Source organism: Fulmarus glacialis, unplaced genomic scaffold (assembly GCF_000690835.1).
Source record: "Fulmarus glacialis isolate BGI_N327 unplaced genomic scaffold, ASM69083v1 scaffold17255, whole genome shotgun sequence".
Taxonomy (NCBI): Eukaryota; Metazoa; Chordata; class Aves; order Procellariiformes; family Procellariidae; genus Fulmarus; species Fulmarus glacialis.
Genome location: NW_009212618.1, coordinates 2,259 through 29,294, shown reverse-complemented (window position 1 = coordinate 29,294; position 27,036 = coordinate 2,259). Strand labels below are relative to the sequence as shown.

The following is a 27,036-nucleotide window of genomic DNA, read 5'->3' as shown; positions in this document are numbered from 1 at the left end:
TCCTTATACATACCAAATGAGGGTGCATTGACTTGAGAAACAGAGAAATTGTAGTATCTCCAAACACAATCAGTTGCTAGGTATTTCCTTGCTAGGTCCTGGAAAGAAAATAATTGATCCATTCATATCACATATGAGAGATTAGGATCACATTATTATTAATAAGTGTTCCTTTTAGGAGAATGAGTTGTGAATACATTTACTTACTGGTCTTTCTTCACAGATGTGTGCTAAATTTGACTGTGACACTTCAATCCCCGTTTCAGCAGCTAAAACGTAATACAGCAGAGCTTCATGCCTAACGTTAGATAAAATAAATTAGTGAAAAACCTAACAAAAATAACATGCATTTTAGTTATAGTTGAAAAAAAAAAAACCAAACACTAAATAAATTGAAAATCACCTAAGAGCAAAATTTTGGTACAAGGTTTAAAAGCAAGGGCTGTCAAACCCATGCAACAGCTACATCTACTGGCAACGCTTGGTGTAACAAGCCATGCAGGATCTCAAGAATTTGCAGTGTTTTCTCTCTTGCATTGAAGCTAGATTGGCTCCAGTGTGCATTTACTCTAAGTGCAAGACTGATCATAAAGTTGAATTGATATTAAGCCCAATTGTCTATTTAAATGTTTCAGATAAAACATTCTTAAAAGACTCTTACCTCCTCCACTTAAAAAAAAATCTGTAATTAACTTAGCTGTGTATATATCTGTCAGACGTTCATCTGAGTACTTTTTTGGAATGCTTTACCCTTTTATTTCTATGACTTCTTTGTCTTGTCTTTTTAGACTACGGGCTCTTTGGAACAGGAATTGTCTCTCATTATATTTGTGTGAATAAAATAACAGCCTCAGTCCCTCTATGGACTCTAGGTACCTCACTGACTGTAAAGCAAGTAATAAAAGCTAATTTTACATTTGCAGTACAGCAATTCAGTATTGCAGGTACAGCACTGCTCATGAGGAGGAGAGCATCTCTTTCATGTTGTTGTCTACTCAATATTATGAAGACTAAGCCTTCAAAATAAAGAGGAAGTCTTTAAAATCAGGTGTTTGGTTTTAAAACTACAAGATAAAAAAACCACTTGGTGTACTTTTTCCTACTAAAGCTTCTTATTAAAGGGTCATGCTTCCAGTGATTTTCTCCACAACACAAAGCTAAAACCATGGCAAGTTTCAGGGTTCAATGGTTTGTTTAACTGGAAACAAATATGGTTAAATATGCATTTGTCTTCAAGAGTAGGTGCTTAAGCAAAGAAACTGTGAAAACTTGTGAAAGCAGTTGCCCTTACGAAATTAGCAAGTGTAACCTCCTGTTTCCCAACTGCTTCTGCAAGATTACAAATTCTTCCTTGTACTCGCCCTGTGAAAACATCTGGGACAATGGAGACCTGGCACCACAGGAGGAATTCAGGATACCTAAGCTGGGAAGTTAGTTCTTCTGATCCTTAAGTCTCAAAGGGCAATTCAAAAAAGAAACTACATTTAAGGCCTTTAAATCAGTCTCTGAAGATCAAACTACCATGACTTAACAGGTGTGTAGAACACGTGGCTGCTAACTCCAATGACTGAGGAACACATATTACGTGGTCTGCTTGGCAGTGTAACAATTTACACCTGTGCAAGATACATGAAGAAATATTCAGAAGCAAAGATTTCAACATGAACATACTCCTAAAACCAGAGATGACTAGGACCAGTATTTATAAGTAACTACCATACACTCCCAGTCACTGGCATCTCAAGTGGGACTCCAGCAGATTTTTTCCTTCTAGCTGTTGAGACCAGACCTTCTGGGATCTTAATGCTTTACCTGTCCCATGCACATGACTTTCATGTGACTGTATGGAGAGCGAGCTGCAGAAGCTTGTACATCCAAACATACTACAAAAATATTAACTGAGAGTTTTTCAGTGTTGAAAAGTGAGGTCAAGTCTCAGGAGAAATGTCTGTGATGACTGAATAAAAAGAAACTTCTTCTAGGAATGGGTTACTCCAGAACAGTCCACTGACACATCTAAGCCTGAAGCACTAATTAAGTACTAGCAGGGGGAGGCTGCAGGACTAAACGAGCCATTGTGTTAATCACGTATGACAGTCTGATGCCTGCACGTACAGCATGTGATGCTCATGCCTACAGGTCGCTGCAAAAATGGAGCATTAACTTGGTGGCTATTTTGAAACCTCTTGGTTGGCCCATTGGATAGCCTCCTATTATACTTTACAGAAAAGATAATATTAACCATACACAAAAAAAGAACAAATCTAATCCAGCAGCCTGAGTTTTCATGACATGGAATTACACAGAAGAGAGAAAACAAAGTATGGTTTTTGGAACAGAAGGAATATTAAAACTGAAAAGCATTCCTCTAGCTAATCCAGTGCACATTACACGCTACAGTACTATGGGATGAAAATCACAGACAGCAGATACAACACTATTTCACTCTACAAACTCCCTCTTTTCCACTTGATTCTGTCAGAGCTGTTGAATTATGCTTCGAGTCAACTCCTCCTTCCCTTTATGTCAATGGGTATTTTGCTACTGATTTCAGTGGTGCTGCTATTTGTGTTTTTTTGAGGTGATGGCCCAATGTTAAGTACTTTATCATGCTATGAAGCAAGTGAAAAATAGAAAATGAACTTGAAGAGAACAGAACAAACATACCATGAAAGTTCCAGATAAGCATTGAGAGCTTTTCTGATGACATGACCTAAGTAGCCATTCTTCTCTGCAATGTGTTTTGCCCAGCTGTAGGAAAGAACAATAAAGAATGAACAGCTGTGCTCCAGTAATGTTATCCCAACTCACGCTGACTCAAAGGACACAAAAGGATATGGGATCACCTTCTGACTTCTTCCATAAGGCAAACTATGGGATTTCACAGAAATTGCTGCATCAGTCTTGTAACTATTGACTGAATGAGAACATTTTGTCCATTCATTTCCATGAGCATATCAGAGACATCCTATGTTTTTTCTTTTTTTTTTTAAGAAAACAAACGTAAGTTAACAAGTGCTATAACTAACTATCTGTCTTTTTATTGATGCAAAATACCAGTTCTACAACATCAGGAGCCTGATATTTCTTGAAAATCAAATAAGCATGGCTTTGTTAGACACAACCTCTCCGAGTTGTTCCAGAAAAAAAAGTACTAAAAGTACGCAGCATCTCTCAAAATCTACTGGTCATTTAAATAATACACATATTCATGTGGATCAAACTTCACTGCAGAAGAACCTTTTGTTGAGGAGGTACACACCATGAAGTACAAGATATTTAGACTATGGACTTAAAAAACCATGAATAATCAAAATAATCCCAGAAAAACCAGAAATATATTCTCCTTTAACAGATGGTTTCATTCCTTACATTACAGCTTTTTCTGGATCTCTAGGGAAGTCTTCCATACTTCCTGTGATGTAGTACAGAGAACATCGTAAAGTCCCTTCTATATGTCCTCCTTGGGCAGCTTTATAGAAATAGCGTGCGGCAACTGTCTGTGAAGAAACAAAACACAATTAGCAACTCTGCATTATTAATGTTTATTGAGTTTTGTTTCCTGGGACTCATCTCATCAAATGAATTAAAAGAGGCAATTGGCTAATGGGGGCAAGCCAGTATAACTACTTTTAATGTACCTAGATGAACTGAATTCCTTTCTTCTAGCTTTTTAATAGTTTAGGCTGGAAAAAGGTTTTTAAAAACATAAATTCTGGTAACACATTGAACGTCAAATAGAAAAGTGTCTAAATGTGTAACTAACACCTGGTAGCATACAAGTCTTCTGTGCACTGACAAAAGTAAAATTAGTTATTTGCTAGTAGGGAGATTAATAAGGAATCCTGGAGAAGAGAAACAGAACGGGACTTTTACTCTGGTGATGCCTAAGTGAAGGCTGGGGAGCAGTGGCAGTGCTCAGTATGTCCAGCAGTGCACAACCACAGTGCTCAAGCCTTTGAAACTGGCTTATAAAAGATAACACAGGCTGAGTAGGCAGGGCCAGGGCCGCAGAAGCGGGAGGGCTGTGTGACTCTCCATGTTTTACACTCAGAAACAGTAATCTGTAATGTAAACCAAAGCAGCGTACAGCCTGAAATAATTTATTTCAGGAAATCTTTAACCATCAATATATGTTTTCTGTGAGTGAGCAAGGACTTCAGAGTATCCATCACAGCATATCAAAGTAGTTCTTTCCCTTGGCTTTGGTGAATAAAGAAACCTGGGCACTTCTAGGTGTACTCTTATAATCAGTCCACTCTGAAATGTGTATTTTCATCCCCAGGGAAGGAAAACCTGTTTGTCAAATGCATGTGTTGGTGAGCACTGCTGCTGTTGGCAGCAGAAATGCTTGCTGTCTGGAGTATATCCAGATTTCAGAACTCAAAGGCCACACTGGAAACATCTTTTAGCTCCAAGCCCAAGGTCTGCTTGCATTTATTACAGCCTACGTCACTTTGTGCTGTCAATCGTGAACTACCTACACAGAGCATTTTTTGCAAATTAATTAAAAGAAATATAAACAAAGTAGACCCCTCCTATTAGGGGAAAATAACTTTTCTCACTGACATGTGCAAAATTAAATAAATGGACCATGTCACAAAAAGACAAATCAAAATAGTGCGGTTTATCAGGACTATATTAAACAGTTACATATGGAAGTCTGGCTTGAAGGTTCACAGAAGCTACGTGAACGTAGCATAGCTGATTACAAATTCAGGGACAAGGTTCTGCTGCTTTCATCTATTGTGGAAAGCATCCTTTCCCTATATCCTTGCCAATCTAAAACTGAGAGAAAGCGAAAGGATCACATGATGTGAGAGTACACACACCCTGGCCGGTGTCACTGGAAGGAGGAAAGCAGAGGCAGTCCCTGGAGCTAAACCTGCACCTGCTTTGTTTCTAAATTAACGGAACACAAACACGTGCACATAAGTATGACTGAGATATTTGAGTAACATCTGTCTCTAAGTAATCTGACTGAATTCCTCAGTAACACCCTTCTTTGTGATAAATGGTATCAAAATCTGACTCAGAGTGAACACAGCAGTCTCAAGAATGAAGCAAAAACTTCTAAACTGGGCCCATATGTAAGAAATAGTACTATTAAATATTTACTCACTTGATTTCTACCAGGTACTCCAGGGTAAATCCCATCTAAATAAAGGACACCAAGGTTGTACGATGCATCTGGATTTCCCAATTCTTCAGCAATTAACCAGTGTTCAGCTGCTTTTCTGTAGTCTCTTTTAAAATTGTGGTAATACCATCCCAATCCATTCACTGCCTGGGGCAAGCCCTTAGGGAAGGAGAAGAGCAATCTCAGGTCACACGTTTGATTCTGCTTTGGGTGACTCTGCAATTCCAACCTGCTGCTCGACTTTGGGTGCTCTTGTGAACTTGCCTATCTAGATGCCTGGCACAAAGATCCAGCCAAAATTACACTGATCTGGGACTAAGGGATATAAAGGTTTGCTTGCTTTTTTCACGCTGTTCTTCTTTGTGGCCTCATATTTGAGAGCAAGGAATAAGACTCCAGTGTCGTCTGTTCTATAGAGTCTCAGCTGTGTCTGCATTCAGATTTGTACGTGTTGACAAGAACAAACTGCAACTGTTTTTCACCTGTTTCCTCTGCAAAGCCAAAAGAGGACACCTATTCTTGTGAACTCCCAGAACCTGGTTGACAGGATTAGCAATAAAAAAACCCACTTCTTTTAAACTAGAACATTTCCCTAAGAATAAACAGGAAGCAATGAATACACAACTTTGCGATGCTGTTTTCAAAATGTATTTGACCAACACCATACAGATCTGCTTAAGACAGTGCTACATGCTATTACTAAGTTGCATCTTTGCATCAGTAATTATGGATCAAGAAGAGAAAATCTTCCTGGGACAGTTTTTATTTTGGTTGCAATGAGTCACCGTCTCCTTGCATAAACTGGTGGATCATATGGTGGCTGTAAGTACGCCAGCAGTTCAAATTACTCTGTACCAATAAACGTGAATATGCTATTTACTCTTATTTTATAATGTATGTTTAATAGCAACCATGCTAATACAGTGACATAAGGTAAAAGCTACCTAAAAAATCTCAGTGCACAAATACAAGTTATTTGCTTGCTACTGTTGGCTTCTACACTGCACAGTCTCCTTCTATAACCTCTGTAGAAAGAACTGCATACTACTGGCACTTAAAAAGGCCCTCTGGAAAAGGATTCCTTTTGCTTTCAGATTTGAATAATGTTACTAGCTTACCCATTAAAATGCAAAAGCAGTTAAACTTTTCAATAATTATGGTGTTATTTTTGTACAGAAAATGTGCACCAGAGCATAAAAACGTAAGTATCTGGGTTCAAGGAGAGTAAGGAAACTGTTGTCCCTAGGATGCTTCCTGGAATCTGTTCCTCAGATCCTGAGTTAAGGGAATTTTGATCACACTGTGAAAACCACTCAGTTTATTCAAGCCTTTCCCAAACAGGCAGTAGAACAGGTAGTCTCTCCTGTTTCAAAGGAAGGATAGAACCGGCACAGTTCTTTTCTGATGGTGGTCAGCAGTGAAGTCCTGTTGTCATTGTCAGTAATTTAACTAGCTCTGGTTCTAGAGCTAGGAAGGTACTCAAGGTCTAGGTACTCTTTTGTTTTTATACTAAGGACCAGATCTGGGTAGTATAACTGGGCAGCATACTACGGCCTGGGTAATCTGACTGTACTAGATCATTAAATGGAGTGAAGCTCCTCTTCTCTGTGGTGTCTGTCAATGTTTCCCCCTGCTATGGAAAAAACAAGGCTTTGGGACATCCAGGTCTTCTCCCCAAAGTAGAGAAGAGCTGGCCAGAGAGAATGCATACAGTCTTTTTCCAGCCACCAGCATCCCCTGGAGGAGTTCTAACTCTACGCAGAGAGAACTAGCCATAAACCCCCACAGCTCAGGGGTGGTGGGACCATTATTCTGCATTTAATGCACCATCACTCAATGCAGACTGCGGAAGTACAATCCAGACCTCGGTCTTTACTCATTTTCATTAAGTTACAACTTAAAGACTCTCTGTTATTATATCAAAGCCTGCTGGCATGGATTTTCGAAGATGGCAGTTATCTCTACCTGACTCTGGAGAGATCACTATGGTCTAGAAGAAAATGCTTAGGAACATGAGGCAAAAACATAGTCCTGGATGAGCTATTCACTCTGTAAGTCACTTAACTATCATCAGGTTCTAAAAGATGTAAGTAGAGAGAATTCTTTTTCTTCCATAGGAATTTTGGCTGATTTTGAGTGGTCCAATCTCCCAATATGGGGAAATAAGGCTTTCACCATTCATGGTGAAGACACTGGGAGAAGCAACTAGTATTTACACAGAATTATGATAATATGCATTTTATATAAATCAGAGTTCATTAGTATTAGCCCCTGGCATAGGACTTTTACAATAAAATATTTCTTATATTTTACCTTGGCTGCTGCTTTCTTCATCAATTCCAAAGCAAGTTTTGTATTCTTTTTCACACCCTGGCCCTAGGAAATGGATATGTGAAACAATCATTGTTTACAAACACAGAATACAGGCTGATGAAAATTCACATATACACATCCAAAATGCATTTTAACATTGATACTATCATTTACTAGGCGTTATTCAGCTTTAAACAGCTACAACAAAAAAAAGCAGCTTTGTGCTCATCCTTCATTCACAGCTTTACAAAATCTCAATGATTCAGTCTAGGAAAAATTATTTCACCAGTTGATCCAAGTCATTTTTATGGGTAAATAATATCACAGATCTTTAATTTTCAGCAACTAAGGAAAAATGAATAGCATTCAAAGGTGCATAGATTGTTCATGATTTGGCAATGAGTACGAGCTCTCAGCTTTCCTGAAAAAGTATGTCAGAGTGTCTCCAGAGGAATATAGAGATGTTATGCTGATGATGTCCATATAAATTAATTCCAGACAAGGGTCAAACAGACTATGGGTGCTCAAAATTAAGCAAGCATTTTGCAGAGAACAGCCCTCCATTGTCAAAGGAATGAGATGAAGACCTAACAGTTCTTCACTAATATCTCTAATCTTTAGTACTGTTGAATGTCTTGTGGGTGACACCGCCTACCTGACAAAACTTATTTGACTCAGGTGGGGTTATGCCTGAGTTTAGCCTCTGCTGTCTACTGCTTCTAAGAGGGAAAAAATAACTGCATGCAGAGACTATTTAATTCCTACTGAAAAAAAAATTCCCGAAGATCTAATAAAGGGCATTCTAAGAAAGGGTTGAACTTCACCTGTATCTCTACACCAAGGCCTATACCTACTAGCTGATTAGATTTTTGAGGTGACAAGACATTAGGAAAAATTAGGATCCACAATTTAGGTGGTATTTTGGTCCTGAATCTGGCTAAGAACAAAGTAATTAAACTGCTTTTAACTTGCCCTTTTTAAAATCTTTGTGTCTATCTGGTAAAAATCAACATTAGCTTCATAACTATTGATTTATTTTCAGAGTAAATGTAAAAGCACTTGTATACACTCCCACAGTGTGTCACTGCAGATAACTTACAAACATCCATGTCACAGAATGATTTTTTTGAAGTGAAAATATGAAACATGACTTACCTTAAATAACACAATGGCATAATCATATATCAACACTGGATCTTCTGTTTCTATTGCACCCTTTGCATACCATTCTATTGCTGCTTCAGGATTTTTTGCCACTCCTTGTTGGCCCCAAAACAACATCTGAGCCAATCGTTGCTAAAAGAAAACAACATAAGCACTAATGTTATAAATGCTAGTATTGAAACTGGAATTGCAAGAGCAGACTTTTACAGGCTTAAGTGGATTTTAGATATGTGAAGAAACTAGTTATACGTCCTCAACAGTTTGAAAACAATTGCTTACCAGGAATATTCAGAGAGGTTCCCAGTGGTGAAATGTACTGATATTAAATCTACAGCAAGGTTATTTTTTACAGCTATCAGTACCATGAAAGTCTGGCTTGATTTAAGTGCAGAGGTAAGTGATAAAGGCAGATTTGACGCATGCAAATGGCTCAGTATTCCAACATATTGCTGCTCGTCTCAGATCAGCAGCAATAACTGGACCGTGTCAAATACAAACCCAGGGAAAATGATCAGAGGAGGAGTTTACTAAGTCTTGACAACTCTTCCCTTTTGCCTTCTATCATTATAGCTTTTTGCATGTCCCTGGATATTATCAGACAGAAACATGAGAAATGGTTCAAACTCACAAAAAAAGCAGCAATTATGGGTGGAAAGAGAAAACGACTGTCTGCTTCACTCTTCTCCACAACTTCCTACATAGTCTATAGATGTACATACATGATGTGTGCATAAAACCAAGAAAGGGGAAATGTATTACTTTATACCTGTGCAGCTGCATTTCCTCTTGTTGCTTCGTGTTTTAACCACATAAAGACATCACCATTTTCTTTTGTTTGAGCTTTTAGCAGTTCATCGTCCATCAGCCTTATAGTTTCAACAAATGCCTGAAGAGTAGGTGAACAGAAAAAAATTATTACACAATGAATTCATACATCTGCCACCAAAATGAAAATGTTGCCCATTTCCTATTTATCCCTAAAAATTTGTGATCACTACTGGGTTTTAAAACTCTCACCACACCTCTGCTTGCCAGTGCATTAAGAACCATCCTTACATCCACTGTAAAAACCATTTACTGCTTCGTTACAGTACAAAACTGTAAGTCCACTCTACGCTGGAAAGATATGCCAAGACGTCGACAGCTGAACGCCCCCCCCCCGCTTTGTAGTTTTAAATGCATTTAATAATGGCAAAGAAGTGCTTTTAAGCCTTTTAAGGCTTTTTAGTTTCTATAGAAATCTCTCTTAAAAGATAAAGAAAGGCTGGCAGAAAGCTTGATGAAGACCTGCCCTACAGCACTCTTATCTAGGTGGCTGTCTGCTGATTTTTAGTTCTTCAGCAATCAAAATCTCTCTGTTTTTTACAATAATCATTCTTTCTGATAAGCCAGGGTCCTAGTACTGGCCTACCTTGAGTATTCTTTACAGATAAAGTTGTGTTACCTCCTGTTTAGCAGTTCATTCTAAAATAATTTTACTGTAACTTTATCTCACCAGGTAGTGGTAAAGATTTTAACAGCAAAATCTTTACATTTGATTATAGAAAAGGTGTAAGTATGGTGAGGACAATTCATCTTTTGCATGAACTTCACGATGTTTGGCTATTGAAACAGCAGATCAGTTGCTTAATAAACACATCCAATTATGTTAGTAATTAAAAATCTGAGTAAGGACTTAGGGCCCAAGAATAAGATTTAGACATCATTGAAAGACAGGCATGGGGATAATTCTGAGGATTTGAGCCTAACTTTGATTTGGTTTCCCCCTTCCTAAGAAATGGAGCAATGATACCTACAGATAATTTGGGGGATTTTGTAACAATCATAGAATCATAGAATGGTTTGGGTTGGAAGGGACCTTTAGATCATTTAGTCCAACACCCCTGCCATGGGCAGGGACATCAATCAGATGAGCTAATATTTGTAAATCAAGACAAAAATATTCCGGCCACGTAATTAATATTAATATATGAAAACTCATTTGCACAGAAAACAAATTCAGATACACTTATAACTCTTTTACCTGTTCCCCTTTTATAGTGTGTTGATCCAACGATGTTTTTATTGCAATATTACTGTAATAAGCATACGACAGCTCCAAATCAAGTGGATAGTTATTAATGCCTTGGTAATGTTTATATCCAAGATTCATCACAGCAAGTCTCTCATTCCCCTGAGCACCAACCAAACTATACAGCAGTCCCTGGCAAAAATCAACAGACACAAACAAGAGTGAATTCACTGCACATCTCACAAGTTTAGCACTTCGGTGGAGATTTACAGGGAACAGAATGTTCATATGGGTAGCTGATGTACTAGCTATACCATGTAAACATAGTTATAGAATCAAGCACAGCCCTAAAGTAGTTAAAATGTCTTCTATATGCATAAAAGGATTTGAAAGAAAAACTAGACTCTCTAAATTCTTTTCAAGTATTGCACTTATTCTGCCACCACTGAGTGTGTAGCAATTTTTTAATGCGACTTTATTATAGTGTTAATTATACTCTGGCACTTTCTATACTCAGCAGTGACTTAAGTGGATGTCAACTGGAGTTTTCGCACTGAATTCAGTGGAAACACATGGAAGTTAACAAACAGCACTTGAAAATCTTACCCTAAGGATCTGACAGGACTAGAAGGATGGGACTTGTGGCTGACAAGGCTGCACAAAGCTCCCTTGAGATACTCATTAATTGGCGAACATTTGCCAAAACCATTTTCAGCACCACTACTATTTTTCACCTGCATAGTAATAAAAACAATGGTGTCCCATCTGCGCTGGATAGTAAATTATTTCCTACACTATCTGAAGTGGATCCAATAATGAAATTACTTAGCCTCCATAATTAGCACTAGGTATACTCTATAATTAGGGTATAAAAAAGGTCTAAGGTTTGTTGTGTTTGAGAAACTGGAGTGAGCTTGGTCTCAGATTGGCCTCTCAGGGGTTCTTCTGATTTAATACCCTGTAACCACATTAGGCAGATCTGCTATTCTTTATGAACATTTTATATTACACTATTATATCACAATTAAATATCTGTTGGCAATATGGCAGTATAGCCCTCTTCCAGTGATATATAAACACCTCCCCTTTATTTGACCTTGCAATGGACTCGCATGGAAACATTTCAGTTATTTGCCACCTGCCTAAAAGGTCAGGAGTTCACGTGCTCTGCCCTTGCTCAGCTGAAGCATGGTCAGTTTTTTTTTCCAAAAGAAAACTGTTCTACTTTGGTTACCTTTAATCATTTGATCATAATATACTCAGTGCCACACTTTTGCACACTGTAAAATGGGACTTCTTTCCTGACTGCACTATGCAACCTTTCCACTTTAGGAGATTTGCCTTACGTGAGACTTTTTTCATACCTATCTACAAATGACTGTGGGTGACTGGAGGGTTATTACCTCATCCTACCTCCTCAGTGACTGGGAAAAGCAGTATGTTTCATGCTGTTCACTTTACCACCATTTTTAGCTTTTCATTGATTTCCTTGTTCTGGATGAGCAGGATAAAGATTCCCACCACCAGGACTTCATAAAGACTTCACTGCCATCAGGCTATTTAGGAGTAGCTGTATTGGGGAATCCCTTCAACCACAGCCTGGATCTGGAGGCCATTTCACATCTTTTAATTCATTTGATCATAAATTCATGCCATTTCTAAATTGCCTTTAAAGGTAATTAATTTCACAGACATAACCAAACATATTAAATATACTACCTTTGTACGATCCACAGACACACCGAGCCCTGTTTCAAACATAACTGCAAGAAAATAGGAAGCTTTATGGTATCCACAACAACTGGAATCCACCAAGAGAGGGACAAAGGAGCCCATATTGCTGAGACCATGGGCACTGGACAGACCCTTTGCAACTTTCTCAAATACCCTCCGGCCAACTTCTAGAACTGTATCACTTCCGTCTTCTAACACTAAAAATAAAACATAGGATACACAGTTATTGCAAGAGTTAAAATCGGGAATTGATTTCCCCTCCTTAATTTAATGGGACTGAGACAGATTCTGTTATTTCTCATGCTGAATGGTATTCTCAGTGCAGACAACCAAAATTCCTAGAGATACAAGGCACTAGTGAATAGGAAGGGTGAATAAAAATCCAAACAACCGTCTCAAAGTAACCAGCCACTAAAAATGTAAGGCTATCTCTATTTCCTTCTACATAATAGGCCATCCTTCATTTGCAGCGGAACATATAAGACACATGACACTCCTTTACTAAGTTAGCTGATAGGAAAAAAAAAAGTATAAAACATGAACTGAAGTCAAAGCATACTAACTTACATGACATATATTGTGGAGTTATTTAAGAACAATAAAATAAAATATGATTACCATCTAGAGCACTGAAATCCATCTCTTGTAACAGTTTGAACAAAGTGTGGTACTTTTCCCTGAGCTCTTTTCCCCACGTGAAGGCATCACATTTGGATTTTTCTCCATATTTGTGAATCAGCTCCAAATAATAGTTTTCATAGTAACCTAGAGAAAACAACATACTTAAGACATGAAAGCTGACTTGGCTGGTCTTTAAAACAAGCTTCTGGTAGAAAAAAAGATGTTTCTAGAGTAAATCAAAAATTAATGGACAAGATGAGCACATCCTTAACACAAAGTAGTGCTAAAAACTCATAGAGCTAGCACAGGCCACTTACAAATACATAAGATTTCTTCTACTCTCTTCCATACTGTGGTCACAACGCATGCGATCGAATTCTAATTGGAAACATAAGCTAGTTTTCAGCACACATTTAAGCTATGTTACTCTTCTTTCACTAAATTGGTTGCTTTGGTATAAACCTGTCAATTACTGCACATTAGGCAACTGTGGCAGAGACATTCTAGCATTTTTGGGAAAGGGCTTAAAATGCATGTGCCTTTAGGGTCATTTGGGAATGAAACAGAAGAAAGGCACTTGCATAGCTTACATGTAAGCTTGAAAGAATTTCTTTGTCCCTTTGTGCACCTGTCTTATTAGAGAATAAATATCAAGAACATGATTTAAGTTTGTATTCCATGGCACAAAAGCCTTTGCAGGGACAAACCCACAGTTTTAGCTACCAGTAAGAAGGCTAAACTCTTCAAATTGCCTTTTTTATTGTTACGGCTGAATTTAAGTTTACTTTTAATGGTCGTTACCCAGATTCTGGTAAAAGGAAAGAAAACAGGTCTCCAAAGATGAGAGTTTAAAATTCATATCTCATAGATCAACACTTACAATTTCTTTGCACTTTTTCGCCTTGCCTTACAATATATCTGTACTCATAAACTATTTCTTGAATATCCATACATCTCTCATAGTAGAGTTCAATTTGTTCCACTGTTTCTTTGTCATGAAGAGGGTTAGAAATCTGTAAAAAGGCAAATGATGGATAAACGGCATCTACAGTATCTGTTGTTGTCTATGCTTGGCTAGAAAGAAGTGTTGTAGGCAGATAACAAAAGGAAACAGATTGTTTACTACAATCAGCTTATCTGGCACCTCATGTTAATGTGCCAGACAAGCTGATTCTGGCCCACAATAGACTATGACTATGAACAGTCAGCGTAGTCCAAGAAACCATGGATGAACTTCCAAAATTGACCAAGCCTACGAGACTTTTACCGATTTCAACAAAACCATAAATTAATCAAATGTGTTCAATACTGTATCATCAAAAACTCTGGGAAACAAAGCAATACCGAAAATAAGTCCTTACTTAAATATAGATTTAGGAACATTGCTTTACATACTCACTTCTGAAAGTCTTATCTTTTAGCATTTGAAGCAGTAACTAACATTCCTAAATTTCAACAGAAAATTATCATATTTTGGTTATATATTCCCAAGTACTATTATGATTCATAGCAAGTTTATCACTTGGTAAGAGCTTCAGTTAAAAAAAAAAAAAATACAGCCATAGCTGGCTGCTAATATTTAAACATTTCCAAATACTGCTTTTGTTTACCTGTTCTGTTTCCAACACATTGAGACGATAGTATTTCACAGGTCCAAAGAACGCTTCAACGCCATTTACATATCCACTGCCTCCAAGGACAAAGTATCCAGCAGTGTCATCATAATAGAAATCTTCCCTAAAACTTGAGAACATGAAAGAGAAGTAAGCTGGCTATCAAGAGGTACTATGAAAGAAAAAAAGAAATTTGTATCTCAGAATTTCCATAACTGACAGCCTTAAACTCATTGCCAGTATCTTTTTCTTTTCTCATCTGTTTACTCTCAAAAACTACTCTGCAATTTAGTGTGATAAATTCTGGAGTAAATTTAACAAATCCCTTGTCTACAAACATATTAAACCAGCAGGGTGTTTTATTTTTCTGACTGTTGGTACCTTCTGGTGTTTTATGCATCATTACACAGCCTCGAAGATTTCAGTTCCACCTCTCCATTGCACTTATCTAAAATTGGCATATGAAAATTTAAGTTATTTGTCTCCTAGAGTTACTATCTACAAATTTACAATTTCTAGTTTGTAAACCATAGCAGAGAAGGAACAACACTGAAGTCTGCCATGCAATTTACTGTTACATAGTTTCCATATTAAAAGGTTTTTTTTGAAATTATTTGCACAAGAAGGAGTCAATCTTAAATTTCAGTGAAAGAGAACAATTAAAGAGCCTTTTTAAAAAAATTATTCAGTTGCTTCGAATAAAGGATAGCGCAAGAACATTTTTGATAGAAATTTTTCTCTCTACCTAAGCAAAGCAGATAACAATTTCACCAGTGAAATCCTAGCTCTCTCACAGCAATAGCAAAACTTCCCTTGACTTCAGTAAGGCCAAGACTTCATTTGAAGACTGATCCTAATGCCACTGACCTTCCAATCATTTTTTAGTGAGGGTTATCAGACTCTAGTACTTGATCACGCAGCATATTAACTCAACTAGCTCACAGCATTAACAAAATTATTCAGTTCATGCTCAATGTCAGCACAGTAATGCAAACTGTTTTTGAAAGCATAGAGTGGAAAAAGACCATAGACGTCTTGAAAATCATTTGGAATCTCAGTTACAAACTTGTGCTCTCCTTCTCCCATTTTCCATATCTGAACACATCCCCATATATTACTCAGCAAAGGGTAATATTTACGTTTCCGCTTACGTAAAAGACTGATGATGATGTCTTTTCAAATTCTTCCCAGCACTGCTTACTTCTATCTAAAAGAATACAAAATATTAATTAAGGTACATTTATTAAGCCATTTGAACTCATAGTTCAGAAGACAGTTGCAGCTTGTTGCATCTCCTCTGCACTAAAGAGGATGGTGTCATGTATCTGATGTATGTCAGAAGAGTTTAATGGAAGGCATTGGCACTGGTCTGTCCTGGCCAACCATGAGCGATGAAAAATAGCAAAAATAGCACAGATGTTGCCTACTTCAGCTATTTCATTCCTGTGTTCAATTACAAGACGTGTACTTTGCTGAAGCTTTTATTCTTCCAAAGTGTGAAAGGCTGTTTTGCTTTTATATAGCAGAGATGCTAAATGAAGAGAATGTTGATGTCCTTAAGAAATTGTAGCTTACAGGTAAAGAATAGCCATAAAGCTAATGTAACAGGCCATGATTTAAAAAAATCTGTGTTCAGCTCCTGCTTCTACAGGAGATGTACTGTCAGTAGACTTTCAGTGCCAGAATGGTTAAAGGAATTCAGATGCCCGAGAAGGAAGACATGATTTTCATACATGATGGTATTGCAAAATTTTTTCAAGTGCCCAGGTACTTTTAGGGATTTATCTGCATCTTCAGATGCTCTTAAAATCTGGCTTAATTTCTGGATGCCTCAATTTCCCAACCTTCTTTAATTTATATATTTTGTCTCAGATCATGCTGGACTAAATGTATCTAAATCAATGGAATTGAAATAATCATAGAATCATTTAGGTTGGAAAAGACCTTTAAGAACATCGAGTCCAACTGTAAACCTAACACTGCCAAGTCCACCACTAAACCACGTCGCTAAGTGCCACATCTACACGTCTTTTAAATACTTCCAGGAGTGGTGACTCCACCACTTCCCTGAGCAGCCTGTTCCAATGCTTGATAACCCTTTCAGTGAAGAAATTTTTCCCAATATCCAATCGAAACCTCCCCTGGCACAACTTGAGGCACAACTTGTTTCCTCTCGTCCTATCACTTATTACCTGGGAGAAGAGACCGACACCCACCTCACTACAACCTCCTTTCAGGTAGTTGTAGAGAGCGATAAGGTCTCCCCTCAGCCTCCTCTTCTCCAGATTAATCAACCCCAGTTCCCTCAGCCACTTCTCATAAGACTTGTTCTCTAGACCCTTCACCAGCTTCGTTGCTCTTCTTTGGACAAGAAGTGCCTAAATACGGAGATTCTTCTGTACCTTTTGAGGATCATAGCATTTAAAAACTTACTTCAGGAAGACATGTCAGTAAGATGGAACTACACCACAGCTTTATCTGTTCCAGAGAATGGCTCTAAGTACTGAAATGTTTTTAAGTTTGGTCCTACTTCCTCTTTTTTCCACAAGAGTGCTCATTAAACTCTTCATGGATCCCTTATTTTGTCCAGAAGTGGAAATTTATTGACCACAGGTTTTATCTCACACCTGAATAAATACACTCTGCTCTCTGATGGAAGAATATTTTTTCATAACCTAATTGTACAAGCAATCCTCAAATTTCCAACAAGTCAAGACTAATATACCCTGTATCAATACTGACAGTAACTTTCACATTTGCACCTGAAGCTGAGCTTCAAAATCCATAGGCTCTTCCTTTTCCCATAAACTTAAATTATAACTACAATTTAAACAAGCAGAAAAAGACACTTCTGATTCTATAAAGCACTTTTTTCACCTTTCCTTTTAACAATATATTTAAAAGCATATTAAATTAAAAGTAAATACACCTTTCTACCCGATTTTCTTGCAAGACAATCAATCTGCTCACCACTTACATGCTTAAAAAAGGTGGGGTGCAAAAGGAACAGCTGTAGTTTGGCCTGTACATTGCTTTCTCAGTACAGCATTATTTCAGCTTTATCAGTCATTTACCTCATACTTTAAATGTGCTTAGTTGTTCTTGCCATTAATTAGCAAATATTTTTATTACTCAGAATGTAATCTATTCAACCATTTTCAAGGAGAAAGAAGTTGAGACTTAAAGTTTTTGATTATTTTCACACCCTAGTATCTCAATAGCTGGAGGTTCAGACAAGAACTCGGGCAGGGAGCCTGCGTTTTCAGAACTGCTTTTGGAAGATTTTGTGAAAAAACAATTGTGATTTGTTAAAACGTAAATTATGTATTTTATCTACTACAGAGGGATACCGCAATTTTTTTTTTACTTTTAATGGTAGTCAAGCCTATGCCACTTTGTCAAATATGCAAAACTTGGAAACTGAACATGCCTCCTGTTAGCTAACACTTCTAGGCAAGAGGCATGCTACTGCACAGAAGCCCAGACACTTGAATTTTCGTATCAGAATGGTAAAAACGCCTAGCCTTCCAAGTGCAAAGTGCCTCAGAACTATTCACACCACGTAACTTAATGTATCTAGATAAGGTATCTAAGCCAGGAGTCCTGGTTGCCTGTACAATCAATAAAGTCTCTGGAGAGCAACCGTGTGCCAAGACAGCCACTCAATACACAGTAATTGTAGGCTCTTATCTTAAGCATCTAAGTTGATTTCCCAAAGTCAGATGGTCTGAAGATCCCCGGACAATTTTTAGTTTTAGATTTTTCATTCTTTTGCTATGTGAGCATGTACAAATTACAGTATTTCTCTCAGCCTCAGCTATTAAGGGGTTTGTCAAAGGCATAATCAAATTGGACAAATCTCAGCCTTGATCCTGTAATTCAGTAGCACACATACCTGTCCACCCTTAAAAGAGAGATCCAGTCGAAACCACTGCTTCAGAGGAAGGCTGAAGCTAGTTTTCACTGCAAGGTCATCTCCTCTCATTAGGTGCATCTGAATATGCACGTAACCTGACAAAGCAACAAAGGAAGAAAAAGGAAATAAACACCACAGAAATACCAATGTTAAGAATGGGCTTCCTAATGTGTTATTCACAGTGATTCTGTCTTCTTCATCGTCTTCATCACCAACAGAGATCTGGGCACTCACCAAGCCATACATAGCTCTCACAGAATCCCAGGGAAACGTGCTCCACATTTCAGTTACACATCTCAGATGCTAATGCCCAGCCTCCCACATGAAACAGACCCAAAACCAAGTGTCTGAGGGATAAACACACTAAACATAAGGCAAACAGGGAGGGTGCCACAGTTGATCTCAAACACCAGAAAGTAGACATGACTTGCAGCAAACAGCAGAGGGGAACAGCAGACAATGGTATCTACTCAACACTCAACTGCTAGCACATGAGAAGGCAATGACCAAGTACAAGATGACTCCGCCCTCCACTACTTGGACCTGCAGAAGCTAGACTCATGGTCTGAGCTCTTAAGACCAGAACAGGCTATTATGGCAATCTAGTCTCACACTGAGAATAAAACTGGCCCTAAAACCTGCCCAAGCAACTCTCACATCAAGCTGATAACTTACAGCTGAGATGCCATTTTTGTTTGTTCTTCAGAGAAATGCATCCAGTTTATAACGGATAGATTAATTATCTAGATTGGTTACAAGACAGAGAAAATAGAAATAGCAAAAACAACAGAGAGGAAATGCTTAGTTGTGAAACTTGCAAAGAAGGGGAAAAAATGTAATGTCTTATGAGAAAGCCAGCTGTGCACTTTTAAAACACTGCACACTTATTTCCTCTGTAAGCCTGCCAGCCAGCCCCCAGCTGCTGAATTTCATTCTCTATCAGAGGCTGAAGAGCCATCTTCTGGCAGGAATGTTCCTCTCCTGCAAGTGTGGAGGAGAGGACTCTTATAAAGCACTTTTTTCACCTTTGCTTTTAACAATATATTTAAAAGCATATTAAATTAAAAGTAAATACACCTTTCTACCCGATTTTCTTGCAAGACAATCAATCTGCTCACCACTTACATGCTTAAAAAAGGTGGGGTGCAAAAGGAACAGTGCTACCTCTTAACTTTTTTTTGGATCAGGGAAATGGACTGTGCTTCTTGAACTGCAATATAGGCAAGACCTTGAATCATTTGGACTTTTTCTGATGCTATTTCAAATTTTTAAAAATTTTCATGTAGTATGTATGTAAGAATTGAGAACAATGTTAAAATAATACTCCAATAACAATAACAAAGGTTGTTCATTGAGATAAAACTCTTTAATCCCAGTGTATGTTCCTGACCTGTAAGATTCGGTCTATTCTCCTGACAAATCAGGTATTTTCTGAAGTTAGCCAAGACTAGATACTATGCAACTATTTCTCAGTTTTACCTTACTAATTTAGCAGCTACTTTCCTACTGAGACACTATAGTCAAAACCAAGCATTTTGCAAGGGATCAGTTTCACAAAATAGGTCTGATAATATATTTATAAATGTTATTCCTAGGCACAGATCTATAAAGACTATATTAGACCCCTTCTGAAGGCCCTTAATAATATCCCTTACCTTCCTCATTTAGAAATACAGCAGGAGTACTATACATTTCTTTCGGATCAATAAAATAGAGTATACCACACAGATCCTTTTCACAGTGATGGAGTAAATATAGCCAGATTGAAACGGTGAACCTGCATGAGCAAAAATAAACAAAAAATCCACTCCTGATGAGAAATCTCCCTATATAATTTGAAAAGCATGCATTTCACTTTAATTTAGCAAACGTGTTTCACACATGTAATCTTCAGAACAGAACACATCCTCTGCAGTGAAAACCTTCAGAGCAACAGTACTTAAGACTCTTGGATCCGCAATCTCCTTTTAACCGCGCTCTTTTGTGGTAACAACATGAGAGGAGAGTAAGGGTTATCTGAATCAATTCCAGAAGGGTGGGTCAGAGCTACTGCCACATCCCACATCAACATGGAACCGAAAACACAACCGAGACAACTTGGAGCCAACCTCTCGCATGCAGACTACAGTACAAAATCCCCAAATGCATGGTCTTGTAATCTTGATTGTGGAAGCCAATAAAAACTAAGCTGTGTCTTCCATACTAAATGCCAACTGTGAAAATGGGCTTGGGAGAAGCAGTTAAAAATGAATCCAGCCTCTGGGTAGTACAGATAGGTATGAATAGCTGTCACAGAGCTATCACAGGATAAATAAAGGTGGAGCCTGTGCAAACTATGGAGCAGTACAAAATAAAAAACCAAAGACCCGACAACGCTATCTACTTAGAAATTTCTGTACAAAGCTGGCTGAGGCACTAAAAGCAGAATTTACACCACAGTATCTAATTTTAAGGAGTTCCTCTATGCCAGACTAAATCTGCTTCAGCACTCTTCACAGAAACTTGACCACTTATTTCCATAACATTTCCATAGCAGTTAGGCCAATGCTGAATGCCTTTGAAAAAAAGGACCTCCAATGTACAGCCCAGCAAAGCATTATGATTATTATAATCTCTGATAAAGAAGTTCTCTTTTCTTAGTGACTTTTAGAAGGAGATATTATTTGGGTTTTGTATTCCTATAATTAAGAAAAAATGTCAGTATTTGTTTTTAATACTTTAGGATTGGGTCAGCTTGCCTTGCTTCTCTCTCAAGAAGTTGCTGAACTTAGAGTACCTTGTATCTTTTCCTAAAATAAACTAATATAGGTCTGAAAGCCTAACACCTGCTCTCCTGCTTAAAAAAAAATGCAAGGGTGGTGAAGTTTTCCCCAATGGAGTCTACACCTTAAATAGCTAATAACACCGTATCCTCCAGAGATGGTACATGGGTGAGGTAGAAGGGTTTGTAAATCACAATCACTTGTGTATTGATTGTTGTGACCTACAGGCAAACACCATGCTTCCAGAAATACTGCTTATGCTTATATATTGCTCTTTTAATCTCTGGCAATATAGCAAACTTAAATGCCACAGTCTCCATTTAATCCTTGATTGCCAGTCTGAGCACATAACTGTTCTGGACAAATTTCTTGGGACAGAGTTTGGGACAAGGCTGACTCGTTTCACATCCCCCATTGCTGCAGAATGCCATACAGCGCGAGTAGTCCCTTATAGTCCCCGCCTATCCTTGCTGCAGGCTGTCCACTGGTAGCTACCTCAAATGACAGTTGTCTATCTCCAGTCCTCTTTCTTTACAAATCCCTGACTGAAGTCAAACGAGTAACTTCAGTTAGACCCATCTGCTTCTGTTGGCCTTTTGGTGCAGTGGGGAACCACCGCTCACATACAGAGAGACAGAGAGAGCTGAAGGAAAATTCTTCCTCTTCTTAACAGAGCTACTCCAGGCTGTCACGCAACTGCAACACACAGGCAATGCTTTATGTTAACACTGGAGATACCACCCGAAGGCAAGAGAGGGTGGAACTGTACGGAACATGTAAAAAGCTGCATAAATTCATGCCATATATTCTCAACCAGAGCTTGAGCACCTCAATGCCAGCAGCAGAATGCAACTGTGCTGGTGAGCAAAGGGCAGCAGGCTGTGCAAACCATGCTGTCACCCACCCTGAAGAGGCCAGGAGCTAAAAATGGCTCTGTACTTATGACTTCAGAGCTACAGTTTGAGAGCTAGTAATTTGTATGCCACCTGCGCTATCTGGCAAGTCATCTTTGGCACTCTTCTTGTGGTCACAGGCCAAACACAAACCAGCAGGCAAGTTCCAGTTCCTATGATCTTTTCCTATTTCTGTAATAATGTTGCCGGGTAACAGCATCTGGTGGAAGGAAGATGTATTTATATATCTCTATATATACTTTTTCCTTTAAAGTTGCAAAATATGACTGAAGAGTTGCAACAGTTTTGGGAAGGGGGAGAAAAGTAGAGAAAGATGATCTTCCCAGAGCGATTCCTCTGTAACTGAATAGTGTGCAGGGGCTAAGGGGTTTTACTCCTGTCCAACGAGGAGAGTTTACACAAGTGTAAGCTCAAGCTGGAAGACTTATCTAGGCAGGGGACTCTAATGGCTTGTCAGCTGCAAAATAAACTAGAGTGAATTTATAGGGAAAAAGCTGCTCCACACTGTTTGCCCTTGCAAGAAACCCTATTCTGCACTTGGTCTTCAAATGATGTTTGAAATGCAGATCTCTTTGTAATGCAGAAAACTCCAGGTTAGCTAGTCATGAGACAGCAGTCTGATCATGACAGCACCTAACAGCTAACTTACTCTCCTAACTATACCTAACCAGCACAGTTACACCTACTATTGGTATCTCCTACACAGCACTGCACTAACACGTACTGTAAATATCTTTCTGAGGTTCAGCTTAATCCTCTCCAAAATTGAAATCAGAGAACAGAAGGAATTGCTAACTAGTTTCTTTTTGAGCCTTTTCTCAAATTAGTAGGCAGTATTCCTTTAATTTGTGGTGTAGCCTAAGAGTTTAGGTACATTCTATAGCCTTCAATAATCAATTACAGCCCACTTCAATTATTTGCCTATACTTACATGGGATAATCAATCTGATGTTGTCTGACTGTCTCAAGTTCTCTGTTTTCAAATTGTTCAAATTTCTTGACGATTCCTGTCTTCTCCCCACTGGAAGCGTATATGAAGTTGAGAATCTGGACACCATCTGCAAAATACAATCTTTCTTAATCTGCCAAACAACAAGCATTGATAACTAATTAATTAGCTCACACTTGTACAGTCAAACGTTTGATTCACACAACAGATCAAAAATTAACACAAACCTTCAATAAGTCCTTAAACACAAGTTCACTCGCTGTTATTAAATACATTACAGTCTTGGACCGAATAACCCACGGAAAGTTAAATGGAGTCCATTTCCAGCTGGTATTAGAAGCAAGGGAAGAACAGACTCATTTAAATCTAAGATACTTAAAGAACCAGTTAGTAAGGAAGAAATCTTCATTTATGTTATTCACTTAAATCTCGCCCTATCTTCGGTTATGCCTACGTGACATTACTCCACAGCTCTTGGACTTGCTTTCCATTTTCAGCTCTCCAGTTTACACTGAATGTACGGCTAGATAGCAGTTCTGTTCTTAACTGATATGCATAATCCTGTAACAAATCTGGTAAAGCTGGCCCTGCTAAGAAACAGGAAAAAGATCTTCAAGGCCATGACATATCATCAGCTTTCCTAGAAAAACCCCCAAAACAAACAAACAAACAACACCCCCCCCCAAATTTGTTACAAGCTTATTTTAAAAAATAAATTTGAATAAAATGTTATTTCCTCCTATTTCTTGTTATACTGTTTTCATCTATAATATAATTAGATAATACATAAGATGTTTCACACTGTTGTTAGAGATCACATGCTGCTTCCAACAAGTATTTTAGAAAGCCCCTGAAGGCAGCAACATCATTGCTTCGCTGTTCGTCTTCAGAGCATTTACACGCCAATGTAGTGAAAATGAATGACACAAATACCATTATGGGATTTTCTAGGAGACAACCCTTTAGAAGCAAATAATCTTTTTCCTTTTAGGTTCTGCTTTGAATACACATTGAGGACAAAAAGAATTGTCAGCAAGTGTCAAGCTAGAGATAGGCAGACAGAAAAAAAATCAGAACTCTGAGAAAATCTAAAAAGCAGAGTTGTGAGTTTCAGTGACTTAGACAGTTGGCAAGACATATTTTTTTACTTAAAACTATCAATTTTTAAAACAAAAGTGGTTGTCCATAATGGTTTGGGGCAAAAAAAAAGAAGTACTATAAAGTTTATAGCACTATAAAGACTTAAAAATATGTTTCTGAGTATGTCACCATCATCTTAAGCAGAAGTAGACTACCTGTGTGAGAATTATGTATGGAAGAAGTGCAGGACTGACCCTGAAATAACGCAGTAAGGGAATGAACAACTCTCTCTGAAGACAAAGGAATGATGCCCACCGACATCTGAATACACTGACAAGTGTATTCAAACAACTTTAAATAAAGTTCGAAAATAGAAGGCCATGCTGCTACAAATCTCCAGGCTGGCTGTGATGAAACAAGCCAGCTCTGAAAGACATGATGGCTTCAGTCATTTGCAACTCTAACCCCACAGTTATGAAGCTTACGTACTCAACAATGTTTGCCAAGTAAATAATTCTGCATAACATTTACTGTTTACTACAGGTATGCACTTTTTAACAGTGTACCAAAGATGTTATTTGAGTCCCATTAGCTTCTTTCCGGAAAAAAGTGACATTACACCTACCACTTTCATGAGGGCACTGAGGTATCCTGTTTGCCTGAAGCATCCACAAATAGTCAGCACCCCACTGAAGACAAACTTTGTGGTCCTTATATGGGCGTTCAAAAGGTGGAACTGCTTCTAAAAAAGTGTAATTCTTGGCAACTGCATCCTGGTAGTCTTCATTCTGCTCAACATCATAGCTGCTAACTGATTTGTGACTAATCCATGCATATAATATCACACTGTGCACTATTATTGAGTTTCTGATGATATAATCATCTCTGTAAACCATGATGCTCGGAAATTTCAAATGTACTTGTCGAGTTCTGCTAACGTAAAGGTTTTTCTCATCCTTCCATCTCATTCTATACACTGGTACACCAGTCCTGAATTCGGAGGAAGCTACTGCTTCCAAGTTGACGATACAAGGCTTAGAACATAAATATTGAACTGAAACCTCAGAATTGTTAAGAACTTTCTTTTCTAAAATGTTTAAATGAATAAAGTCCATGTAATCCATGTTTTGTTCAAACTGTGGAGTAACTGCCGTTGTCCGTAACGTCTCCTTTCCAAAGGATGGCACAAAATTCTGGAAAAAAACCCAAAACACAAAACATGTTAACCAGAGAATCTAAGTTTACATGATTACTAATACACTCACAGCAATAACAGAATAATGCACAAGCAGAAGGTTTATATACCATACTTGAACTCCAAAATACCAGGATTCTTTCACACAGCAAGTAGACGTGGATTACTGAAGAGCTACCATCAAGGTTTTCACGGTAACAACTCCCCTACAGCAAGTTCTCAAAGTTACATATGCATCTACAAACAAACTGTATTTACCAGGTGTATCCTTCGGCCCTTCCACAAGTGGAATCCGGTCCGGGATACTGACTTACACGTCATGCTATTTACACATGCTCCTAGGATCAGGCCTAGAGAGTATATACTAAAATGCACCAGCATTTATTCATCGTATTGTTCACTTGTGCTGCCGCAGTCTGATGTTTCTGTATCTTTTTAAAGTTAGCTAATTTTGTTACCTCTTATGCAGGTACCTGAAGAGCAGCGTAACAACTAAGGCAGCTCACAATGGTTTCCTGAGAATTAATTCATGTTCATAAGATGTTTAGGAGCTTATTACAGAAACATTCCTGTCCTGAAGACGGACTTACAGATCTGAGCAGCAAGACCAGCAGGCAGCATTTGCTCAGTTTTTGCTCTCTATAGCCATGTACGTTATAATGTATTTTGAGAGTGAGTGTTTGAACATACACCAGGATTATCCTCCATGCTGAAGTTCTTGTCTCTAAGGCTTCAAATGGCTTCTTTTCTTTCTGCTCTGCAGTCAGCGTCCGGCTTGATGCACTGCCAAGGATACTGAGGATTACTCAGCTCAGAGGGCCAGCCACCAGCACGGCACTTCTGCCAGGTCCCCGATCCGTCTAAAATATTTAGAATTGTCACTTAGGATTACCAGAGAAGCTGGTCATTAAGATTGCCTAGATTGAGAAGATCTGTCTTGGGTAACTTTTAACTTCGCTAAGCTTAAACAAATCGAACTGAAATTTATCTTGGATATCTACCTTGGATTGATGGCTTTTTCACTGTGATTCTCAAAATATTAAAAAGCTTTGGCCAAGTCATTAGTACATTTCTAATTATCGGAATTACGTGTTGTGCACCTGGAGGACAAGACCTTGCCCACGATCCAATATGGGGATCAGTAAAAGTCCCTAGTGATAAATTATTTTGCTTTTTATTTCTCAAGAATATGTTGACACTCCTTGAGAGCTACACTGAAAAAAAATCAAGCCAGCAAAACCTGTGAAGGTGTAAATATTAGGAAAAGTCAGCACTAAGTTTACCTATACTACTTCCTTGTTCCTATAGATGAGGATTTTGGATTTAACTATGTGATCAAATGCTATTTTTCCCCCAGATCCCTGCCTCCTTAAAGGCACAAAAGAGCTCTAGGGTTGCAAGTGGAACACAACTGTGCATAAAGGAGACTATTTACCCCAAGACCTTGACTTTATTTAAGGCAGAAGCTGGAGGACATTACTGAATGATTGGATTGGAAAGCTGGATATCATTGCTAGCAGCTGGGTAACTCTAGATGACTAGATTTAGTGTTCCCAGGTCTTTCTGAACTTGTCACTTAAACCACTTTCCACAAGAACAACAGACTACTTTTTATCTGCTTGTG

At 38.3% G+C, this 27,036-nt stretch overlaps 1 protein-coding gene across 1 annotated transcript in view; it reads right to left on the bottom strand.

Annotated features, from left to right (window-relative positions):
• The window catches only part of SEL1L3 (sel-1 suppressor of lin-12-like 3 (C. elegans)), a 32,412-nt gene extending 7,071 nt beyond the window's left edge, over positions 1 to 25,341 (bottom strand). The window contains exons 1-18 of the mRNA XM_009577944.1: positions 24,843 to 25,341; positions 23,120 to 23,246; positions 20,168 to 20,289; positions 18,492 to 18,607; positions 15,748 to 15,803; positions 14,594 to 14,726; positions 13,864 to 13,996; positions 12,981 to 13,127; positions 12,348 to 12,559; positions 10,641 to 10,820; positions 9,384 to 9,503; positions 8,609 to 8,749; positions 7,454 to 7,516; positions 5,123 to 5,299; positions 3,373 to 3,500; positions 2,668 to 2,751; positions 208 to 298; positions 14 to 98 (exon numbers count right to left, since the gene is read on the bottom strand). Of these exons, the coding sequence (XP_009576239.1) occupies positions 14 to 98; positions 208 to 298; positions 2,668 to 2,751; positions 3,373 to 3,500; positions 5,123 to 5,299; positions 7,454 to 7,516; positions 8,609 to 8,749; positions 9,384 to 9,503; positions 10,641 to 10,820; positions 12,348 to 12,559; positions 12,981 to 13,127; positions 13,864 to 13,996; positions 14,594 to 14,726; positions 15,748 to 15,803; positions 18,492 to 18,607; positions 20,168 to 20,289; positions 23,120 to 23,246; positions 24,843 to 25,341 (2,614 nt within the window). The remainder of the gene's footprint in view (positions 1 to 13; positions 99 to 207; positions 299 to 2,667; positions 2,752 to 3,372; positions 3,501 to 5,122; positions 5,300 to 7,453; positions 7,517 to 8,608; positions 8,750 to 9,383; positions 9,504 to 10,640; positions 10,821 to 12,347; positions 12,560 to 12,980; positions 13,128 to 13,863; positions 13,997 to 14,593; positions 14,727 to 15,747; positions 15,804 to 18,491; positions 18,608 to 20,167; positions 20,290 to 23,119; positions 23,247 to 24,842) is intronic.
• Between the last annotated feature and the right edge of the window lie 1,695 nt (positions 25,342 to 27,036).